The following is a 10,474-nucleotide window of genomic DNA, read 5'->3' as shown; positions in this document are numbered from 1 at the left end:
TGACCAGAGTGGTCGTAGGGGTGCTTTGTTGCTGAGCACACTGCTTCCTTCCATTTCCCTCTGTAGTGTGCCAGCACTTGGGTACGGGGACTAGAAAGGGGCAGGCCAAGCTTTCCATTGTGTTGTAGTAGATATTTAAGATGCCACCATAATGCTGGCAACATACTGCCTGCTTGTATCGCATTACATCGTTCTTTTACTAGTATCTGTATCTTTTAGCACCAATAGCAAAATTTCACACTATACATGAATATGAAAATGAATGAATAAGGACATTTATTGTACCTATATACTGACTCGGTTATGTACTGGTCTCAAGAAAATGATAGTTGACAGATACATGAAATATTTAGTGTCAACTAACACAAGAATTATGTTCTATAGAGTATACAAAGCACAGTCCTGTAATGCACGTTCTAATTCTTACCTCCATATCTCATCTGCGATGACAGTCTCCAAGAGCTTGGCCTGCAGCCGGCCTTCTACCTGCCGGCCAGCGCCAGTAGGGACATCAGGCAGGCTGCGGCACGGAGGGACCTGCGGGTGGTGTACCCAACTGCGAGGTTTCCTCCAACTAAAGGTACTAAACTAAATCTGTTCAGTTCTAAACGTCAGGACTTAGATATTGATAGGTAACCGTAGGGGTTACAGACCTTGGAACGTGAAGACGGAAGTCATTAATTATAAACAGGTTAACATCGTATATTTTAGTACATTTGGAATAGTTGAATAGTTAAATTGGAGTAAGGTCACGGTTAAGTCGAATGTGACCGACGACCCAAATCTAACATTTTCTAGCTTACTGTTAGTCCCTAATAGTGACCACTGGACAGCATTTCGGTTGGATCAATGAAATAATACTGTATAGGTAAAATAGGCAAACCTTAAATATGCTGTTAAATATGCTATGAGTTGGTGAAAAGGGAAGTATGTCAGCCACCACTGTCGTATACACCAATGAATCATTTCTGTTGCAACTGTTTGCATAAATTGATACAAGTTTTAGATTTCTCTCTTTTTTTCGTCCTCCAGGAACTCTGCTCACCTACAACAACTACTACTACTACCGGGACGTCGAACGCGTGCCTAAAGCTTTGCGCATGATCAGTACAGCTCTAGGCCAGGAGGGAGGGATCGTGAGCCTCGACTCTGACCATCCGGACAGCTACATGATCTCTGTGTTTCTCCTGGACTATCTGGTCGAGAACTCTGGTTTCCAACTAGTTGGAATCAATGACTGTATAGCAGGAGTTTAATAATGATAAACGGTAGGCACGGTTGTGTCCAGCACCGGGTGGTCATACGTTGAGAATGGTGAACCTAAGGAGGTTATAAACTAGCCTCCTTCACCGGCCTCTCTGGGAAGCTTGGCAATTTCGATTTTTCACTTGTGTCTCTTCTGAATAGCCGCCTGACCGCTTTTGTGCTTCTTTAACCAATCAGATGTGAACCTAGATGTTGAATACTTTCCTATGGAGTCTTTTACTGAAAAAAATCAAAAGAAACCATAACAACATGAGTCTTTACAAAAACTGTGTTCAAATCAAGTACTAGCATGGTTATATCGGTCTTCCTGTCGGCTCTACGAGTCAGGCTTTTTCGAAAATCCTATTTTGATTTTTTTATGATGTGATAACAATAAAAAATGCCATCAGACAAAAATCATATCATAAGCATTATGTCATAAGCCTGCCTTTCTGTTCGAGTTGTCCCCATGGTTACGGTTATGGTAAACTGACCCGAGACAGGCGAGAGATGAGATCTGATCTAATTATGAACCCACGAGTATGCAGTCATCAAACATATGCATGCATCACCTGTGCGTGATACTGAAACTGCCACGTGGTAAACATTGCCTTGAATGCAGGCTCTTCTACGGGCGCGCTGTTCTCGGGTTGCTACAGTGAACAGTTGCAAATGATATAGTTTCCTTTTTCGTCAACATTGACAATATCAGGGGAAACTCCGAAACTGAAACCATGACCACATGCTAAAAATGTATGAATCAGTAGAAAAAATGGCTGTAATGAAGTCTGATATGGGGGCAATAAAAATCTTACGACGATGGAGAAACTTTGAACATGTTCAAAATCTATTTCAGCTCTATTTTTGTCATAGGAGGCTCCCCTATTTACTATGATTCACCTGCGATTGACGCAGGTACGCTCTTATGACCTCATCGTACGATGCACTACGATCCTTGTGACCACGACTTTATATATCTAAACCATTGCTTCCGATTCTTCCCCGACTTGCGACGTACTGCGCCTATATCAAGCTTAAAACCTCTATCGCAGTCAATCGTACGATTCTTGTGACCGGGGCCTTAGTCGCAAAGTAGGTTGCCAAGACGGCTCACGCGTCCAAGCGGAAAAATGTGACCTCACACCCGTCCAGCAAGATCGCTTCTTGTGACGTCACACAAGGAAGTAGTTATAGAAAACACAGTCTTTGAGGAGACAAAATCCAGAAAGCGGAAGCACTGGACATAGGCAGGACCGGGGAAAAGCTGTAGATTCAGTTAGAGTGGAGTCTAATGTATTATTCGCAATGGAAGTGATTCATACGACAAGTGGGCAGTCGTTTAGAGTGATTTCGCTTCTCGGTCTGCTACTGTGCCTGTCTCCAGCGGTTTCAAGTAAGTGTAATCTTATACAGTACTCTGTCAGAATCTGATAATATGATCATTTCCAGAGTCGTGAATATAGCCCCCCCCCCCCCCCCCATGGACTCGATACGCCTATCAAAGTCGTGTTTTTGCAAAAAGGTTCTTATGTCGGTGGGGATGGGTAAAGATGTTCCGCAAAAACAGGAACTTGCTTTTTATGAATTTTCAATGGAAGCGTTTTCTTGTGTAACGTTATCATACTGAGATACCGTAATGGTTTGTATTGTAAATATGGAATTAACATTTTTTGGCATAGTACTGTTCAAAGGCATTCTAGAAAATCTCTTAAAACTCAAGTTGCTATAAGATGTACATGTATTCGGAAATGTCACGTAAATTGTCTGTCTCAGTGGTAGCATAACATAAAAGGAAGTCTACTTTGAGGCCCAGTTTTAAATGACCCAGACGACATTAAAAATGTATCTTCTTTGTAAAAAAACCTAATTGCATTTTCCCCCACCCCCCATACACACACCTTCTTCAAATTTGTTGATAGTTATTACTATAAAAGAAAACATCCCTCCATACTCACTATATGTCGTTACTGAAGAGTTATGCCATTGCTCGAATGGTGTCTAAAAGCTAAATTTAGACCAAGTCATGGAATAGATAGGATGGGTTACTCCACATGGCACTGTGACAAGGAAATAGATACCGGAAACTGAAACAAGCTATAGTCTCCAAGTAGATCGTGACGCGATTCCCAGTCGATGGTCTATTAACCCCCAAACAAATTTGAGAGATAGCCATGGTGTTCATGTAAACATAAAAAGTTGGCCAGGCGCGACATCCCTGTACACAGAAAGGGGAACAAGCCTGAGGCATTTGACCTGACCAGAATAGATTATATATGTAATATTACAGTACAGTATTGTGTTGACTAAGGCAGTCGGTTTGCTACAGCCACTGGTATCGGTAACTCAAAATGTCCGAGTTATCTGATGATCTCTGTGCTAGAATCGCTCATGACATAACGTTACTAATACACTAACTAATAGAGATTATATGTGGATGCCAACATTGCTGAAATTTTCTATATAATGCATTGTAACTTTTGCCTCTCTTAATCGCTAAAAACTGTTAAGCAACTCCGATAAGTTTCTTGTACTCTCTGAATTGTTGAATGCAAGTGAATTCTAGTCTCCATTTCAGACGTCGAGGGGGCTTTAGTTTGCTTTTAGGGAGGGGGCGCTGTTCCTCGATTTTCAACACCGGCAAGGTTTTCTTATGCCGGGAAAGGGAGTTTGCCGTGGAAAGGAGTTTGCCCGTCTCGAGAAGTTTTGTTTTGTATTGTTCATTTCTGAGAATTCTGACATAGCTGGAGATTTAAATGAGTCGATTCTGTGACCAGGGTACTGATGAATTTAACACAAATATGTGCCAATTGCAACAGTGTCAATGACACAATGGAAGTGTACACAACTTTGTCTGTCTGTCGTGTTTTCAGCAATGGATGATAAATAAACTTAACATGACCTTTATGCATATGTGTTACTCCAGGAGTAGCCGACGTGACAATTACCAGCAAGTTTCCATACTACCAGGATAACCAGTACACCTGGTTGTACTGTTACACCGGAACAGTTATAAGGCAAAGAGGGTATCACTTCGGGCTGGAACTAAATACAGGGTCAGGACAGGCGTTTACTGCAGCCAGAAATACCTACAACAATCCGCGGCGTGTAAGGGTCTGGCCGTACGACACCCGAAATAATGACGCCCCGGTACATATCACCAACGCCATTTCCTGTATTGGTAGACAAAACGGCGTCTCGGATAAAGTCATCACGTTCAAGATGAGAGAAGACGGTAAGGAAATATGCAGATTGAGTCCACTACGCACACATACACACTCACAAGCACACACAGGCACACACACACACACACACACACACACACACGAACACACACGAACGCACACACGAACACACACACACACACATGTATATGTGTATGTAGTGTATATGTATATCTGAGAGAGAGGATAGAAACGTACGTACATACAGAGAGAGAGACTTACATACATACATATACAGACAGACAGACTGACAGACAGACAGACAGAGACTCATATAATACTGTCTGATGATGGTCCAACACCTATATCCCATGTTTGAGCACCTGCGTCAGTGTTCACTAGGAAAAATGTCCGATTTCAGCCGACGTAAAGCCCAAGCTGTTCTCCCGTACTGTAAACGTGGGAGACCCGGTAACGTTGGAGATGGTTCGGAACGCAGACTCAACCAGGACTGGTGACCTGGAGTGGAGGAAGGACGGAGCTGTCCTACAGGGGGAGACGTCTCTCACACTCAACATCGGCAGTGTCCAAGAATCACATGAGGGGATCTATGAGTGCTACTATCGAGGGACTTATTCTGACAGGAAGCAGGGCATCATGAGGCTAATAGTTAGAGGTAAGGTTACTATCATGTACACATTCTGGTCCCTTGTGAGATTGTGAGCCTAAATTTTACTATTTCCGTCATTTGATGGCAGCTACTTACAAAAATGAATTATCAATTAAACTATATATAGCATCATCATTGCTTCATTAATCGTGTAGTCATAAATGGATATGATATCACACAGCACGTTGACTGTAGCTGAGCTGCCTTCATGCTCCATACTAGTGTACATTCACTGTACACTGTACAATGACGTACAGCGTACTTGAATAGAATTTGCTTTACGGGAAGGACATAAATCGATATCGAGTAATTCTTTAGAAATAGTACGTCCAAACATATGTAGACTTCACCCGAAATTCAAGACAACTATGAAAGAAAAAAAAATGATGGTACCTTACACCACAGCATGTACAGATAACAGATACGGATCCGACTGTTCCGGTGACTGTCCTGTCTGTTATAATGGAGGAGTTTGTCATGACCAGACAGGCGAGTGTGTCTGTCCTCCGGGCTTCAGGGGAACTCACTGTGAGACTGGTAAGACTGCATTCTCTATTTATGTACAAATAATGTATGTGTCAAACACTTTTCCCGGGCCCAAGTGCGACAAAGGGCCTTTTAATGCCATGGGTTTAAAGCATGGAGATAATTCGCAGATGCGGCATTCTTTTTTTTTCTCGATCCGCCATGCTACTATTCCAGCAAAGCATCTCAGATACGTTAGCAATTGTAACACAGTACCAGCGTGTCCCTTGGAATATTGAATTCCGTTACAGTATATTCTCAAAGCAAACCGGTAAAACGGCATGTGGTATGATTCCTCACGTGTATTTGACTGTCGCAACGCCTTCTCAAACCTCTTAAACAGCATGTCCATCTGGACGTTTCGGTAAGACCTGTAGCCGCAGCTGCAGTGGAGGGTGTCAGGGACAGCTGATGACGGTTCCGGATCCGATGGGGTGCACCTGTCCTCCGGGACTCACCGGAATGACTTGTGAAGACGGTAAAATCCGGATCCTTTTCCTAGAAAATTATGTATCCTGTTATACGTGATTTAATTCTTTCACCAATCAGTCAATACAATGGAAAACTACATTGTCAACATCTATTTGCTTTGAAATCGTAACTTTGATTTCTTCTAGCATGTTCCGAAGGCATGTACGGCGCAAGCTGCACTCAAACCTGCCACTGCCGATCCGGACCGTCAGCCTGTAACAGGGAAACCGGAGCGTGTACCGGTGGGTGTGCGGCTGGCTGGATAGGGAACTCCTGTCAGATAAGTACGGTCCCATGTTTATTAGATGTTCAGCCTCTACTCCAAAATTTGCTAGACAACATACGTTTGGAATAACGGACTAGAACACCCTTATAAAGCAATACATCAATGTGCTTTAGGAGTTATGAAACTCATTATAAAATTTTTTTATGGTTGACAGATTCTGTATTAAGTATATTGTTAGACTGTTCTCTGTAGTGTTATCTGTCATGTACGTGTTGTATCAGATTGACAACACATTATACACACTTCTTGAATATCTCAGACATAGATATACTTTAGGATATACTTTAATGTCCTAGATGATCCGAGAGACACTCTGTGTCTCCTAGAATAGATGAAGCTAAAGCTACATGCTCCTTGACTACACTGATATGATGATAGAGTTTCCTCAAGCATGACGGAACCAAGAAAGACAGAAAAATTGTGCTACGTTTTGAAGACGTTGATCTATATTCCTCCTCACATCACAACAGTGAACTGTACTAAACTCTCCACTCTTTCTCACGATTCTCCACTCTACAGTAAAAATCAAATTGATGCAGAAATATTTTGTTGTCCTCCACAGTGCCTCCTATGATAACACATCATCCCATGGATCAAACAGTAGATATTGGGCTTCAAGCAAACTTCACATGTAGCAGTACAGGTGTTCCAATACCTGTGATCACCTGGTACAATGACAGCAGTGCCATCACAGTTGGAGGACAGATCAGTGTGGTGAACGGTGAAGGCGTGGTTACCAGCACACTAACCATTACATCTGTGAGCCGTGAGGATAACGGAGAGTACAAGTGTACGTCATCTAATGCTGCTGGGGACCACACGTCACAGGGGGCTACACTCAAGGTGCAAGGTATGACAGAAGCGACCTTTAGATGCCATGTTGACCTTAATCCTTAACTGTGTATTGCGTAGAACGGGCAGATTATGAAGTCCTACGATATGGTGTATATTCACCTGTTATGGACTTAAAAGTTGCACCTTACCAACCTTTTAATTTACACCTTTGCCATTGATCTGGACACGAGGATTTCATTCCCAATGGCATTTACACCTGATGGAAACATATATGGAATCACCATTATGGCATCTCGACCATTCCTGTTTATCTGGCTGTGTTGAAAAAAGCCTGGGTACCATTCTACGTAGTGACCGCTGCCTCAATCCTTTCGCTTGCTAACCATGGAGTCTGGACCTGCGAGTATCACTGGCGGTTGGAAATTATCTCTCGTGATGAAAGAATTCAAGATGAGCGCGCTGGGCGTGGTTAGCAAGGAGGATGATACCAGGCTAAAGTTGAATACGTAAATAAAGACATGAAAATGTTTTCTTACCTTGCACAGAACCCCCAGACGATGTAAGAGTGACTGTGACCGCTGTGAACTCTACGGCTCTACAAGTCACGTGGACAGTAGGGGTAACCGGCAACCACGACATCACCGACTCCCGTGTCCGTTACAGGAGCGACATCAACGGTCAATGGTCACCTCACCTGCCATGGACGTTTACAGGAATTTCCGGTACAAATGGTTCTGTGATTTTCTCCGACCTGTTGCCAGGCGTTAGGTACCTTGCAATAGTGAGTGTACGAAATGCGCTGGGGTGGAGCAAGACTGGGTGGGCACATGGATACACGGATGAAGCACGTAAGTTCAGTATTATTTTTGCTTCCCTATATGACATCTGTATTACATGGTAGTTTTGGTACATGATTGCATATCAAAGGGATATAAAAGTAATAACGGCTTTGTATATGTTGATATAAACTATGTTTTCTTCGTGATATAACCAGCGTAAGCTGCGGCCAAGTGACTTATGTACGGAACAAAGCAAAACTGTCTATAGGCTTTACACTTATTCGTGCTTTCAACGTAACCAAATACATATCATATCGTTATAAACTGCGCTGTGTACCAACAGCACCGGGTCCACCACATGGTTTACAAGCCACACCGACGTCTCACAACACCGTGCACCTGGTCTGGCAACCACCTGTGAGAACCAACGGAGTCATCAGCGGCTACACAGTACAGTATCAAGCATCTTCGTCGTGTGACTCACTAGAGTTTTCCCAAGAACTTACAACTACGGACGACAGCACGACGGTCGTTATTGGAGACCTGGTCCCGTACACAAACTACACATTCCGGGTACGTGGGGCAACAAGCGCTGGGGGAGGGGACTTCAGCGGCTGTAACATCACAAGGACACCGGAATATTGTGAGTTATCAACTATATACAAATGAGTGTGCTTACTGTATCACGGTATTAATGTGACCTTACGCATTAATCCATACACGATGCCATTATGTTCTGATTCACCTGTGTAGATCCAACAGCTCCTGCGATCCTCAAGTTTGAAGACCAACACGACTGTAACTGTGATGCGTCCAACGTCGCTCGACAAGTAGCACTGAGGATTCAATTTCGCCGACCGGACAAGATATACGGCCATCTGCAGGCGTACCGAGTCAGCCTGTACAACAGGACCGGTGGGGAACCGTTCTACCAGGAGAACGTGACGTCAGGACTGCAGCAGGAGAACCTGACAGTCATTGTCAGCTCAGCACAAATACAGCCTGCACGGAACTACTCTGTCACTGTAAGTGAGACTTTGAGTACATGTAACGTTATACTAACTACTGGAGTCACCGCTGTTCTGATTTCAGCATGCTGTAGATGTACATGTAGCTATGCATGAATAACTTGGAGAGAAATTTCTAAGATCGGAGTGTAGATTCAGGGTTAAACTTTAATCTGCTTCCGACTAACAAAATACATGGCCAAAGAATGAGGTGTCAATGTTCTATCGATATATGGTCCTTTCTAACTCGATATTCATACTTAAATGCATCAGGTGTCTGCTATCAACAACGTTTACCAAGGAAACGAGAGTCATCCACTTGTGGCACAAACAAGTGACGGATGTAAGTATGAGACTTTTGTGTTGTACTAGTATATAGAAATGAAATAAGGTCAGCTCCACTAATTGGCTATGTGCTCCAAGTTTTCCCATAAAATTATATCATTTTGCTGGGCTCTTGACATAAACCAACCTTTGTGCACCAGGTCCCGATGCTCCAACTGTAGAAAGCCTAGTCACCGATGACAGCTGTGGATTCTTGTTGACACCACCTTTACATACGCGTGGGAAACTGAAAGGACATATCGTGAGTATATTGTTGTTTCAAAATCAAATGTATGGACTGTTTTTTCTACCCTTGATATTGATTAAAGACGCGATTGATGGTCAATGGATGAACATTTTCTTGTACCTAGGTCACACGAACAGTGATACCCCGTCACCAGTATCCAGACGACTCAAACGCAGAGGTAACACGGAAAACGTTGCACGCATCTGTTCATCATTGGTCGGAGCTAAAGCAAAACCTATCCGCCAACTCAGTCATACACTTCACGGTACGGGCGGTCACGTGCGGGGAGGGTGGAAAGAGCGAGGAAGTGACATGTGAGGTTACAAGAGTCGGTGAGTACGAATTTGCAGCATGCAAAAATATAAAAGAACAGTACACATATCTTAGTCAACACTATCCATAAATCGCTTTTGCAGACGTTGTTAGCCATGCAATCAAGTCTTCCTCAAGTCTTCCTCTTGATGTTACTATAGAACCGCCTTCAATCATACCGCTTCCCACTGGCCCTCCCATGATTCCTACTGCCAACTCATTTCACATGGAGCTCCCGGACGTGAGCGAGAGAAATGGGCCTATAAGGTGAGTTTCTTATGAATGTTAGTGTTGTTGTTATATTTGTATAACGATAATGCTTTAAGGGACATAAAAATGTTTGTGTTGAAATACTAGATTTTAGTCATGTAAGTATGCCTATTCATATTCACCAGCTGCTGTCAAGTGATTGTCGTCAAGATGGGGAAAGACGAGACCCTTGACAGCCTAGAGAGACGAGTTGGAGCACCAGACGTTATCCTGACAGATGAAGCACCACAACAAGGACAGACAGAGCCTTACGTAGCTCTTGGCCTTTCGGGGTAGGCTTTTGTTTCAATACTACAATTACAATTGTAAGCTTTAAGCTCATTATCATTTTCACTCTGATGCCAGAAAAAAGACTATGAATAGTTGATTGAAATGTATTCTT

The 10,474-nt window shown here is 43.1% G+C and overlaps 2 protein-coding genes across 4 annotated transcripts in view; both read left to right on the top strand.

Annotated features, from left to right (window-relative positions):
* Window positions 1–1,256, top strand: part of LOC118431472 — a gene marked incomplete in the record, with an annotated part of 12,843 nt that extends 11,587 nt beyond the window's left edge. Inside the window, 2 exon segments of the mRNA XM_035842713.1 lie at window positions 469–580; window positions 1,033–1,256. Coding sequence (XP_035698606.1) covers window positions 469–580; window positions 1,033–1,256 — 336 coding nt within the window.
* A 2,890-nt stretch (window positions 1,257–4,146) lies between these two features.
* The window catches only part of LOC118431255 (receptor-type tyrosine-protein phosphatase delta-like), a 42,700-nt gene continuing 36,372 nt past the window's right edge, over window positions 4,147–10,474 (top strand). For 2 of the 3 annotated variants that reach the window (XM_035842362.1, XM_035842361.1), the window contains exons 1-14: window positions 4,148–4,477; window positions 4,828–5,082; window positions 5,482–5,613; window positions 5,945–6,079; window positions 6,219–6,356; window positions 6,921–7,208; window positions 7,699–8,001; window positions 8,276–8,575; window positions 8,686–8,957; window positions 9,213–9,282; window positions 9,425–9,525; window positions 9,635–9,842; window positions 9,984–10,089; window positions 10,218–10,364. In XM_035842362.1, coding sequence (XP_035698255.1) covers window positions 4,465–4,477; window positions 4,828–5,082; window positions 5,482–5,613; window positions 5,945–6,079; window positions 6,219–6,356; window positions 6,921–7,208; window positions 7,699–8,001; window positions 8,276–8,575; window positions 8,686–8,957; window positions 9,213–9,282; window positions 9,425–9,525; window positions 9,635–9,842; window positions 9,984–10,089; window positions 10,218–10,364 — 2,468 coding nt within the window. In that variant the 5' untranslated portion in view covers window positions 4,148–4,464. Of the gene's footprint in view, window positions 4,478–4,827; window positions 5,083–5,481; window positions 5,614–5,944; window positions 6,080–6,218; window positions 6,357–6,920; window positions 7,209–7,698; window positions 8,002–8,275; window positions 8,576–8,685; window positions 8,958–9,212; window positions 9,283–9,424; window positions 9,526–9,634; window positions 9,843–9,983; window positions 10,090–10,217; window positions 10,365–10,474 lie in introns of all 3 variants that reach the window. The other variant, XM_035842360.1, reaches the window with a different exon arrangement.

The sequence above is a fragment of the Branchiostoma floridae genome, chromosome 15 (assembly GCF_000003815.2).
Source record: "Branchiostoma floridae strain S238N-H82 chromosome 15, Bfl_VNyyK, whole genome shotgun sequence".
NCBI lineage: Eukaryota > Metazoa > Chordata > Leptocardii > Amphioxiformes > Branchiostomatidae > Branchiostoma > Branchiostoma floridae.
Note: the sequence above shows the minus strand (reverse complement) of the source record. Positions and strands in the feature narration are given on the sequence as shown.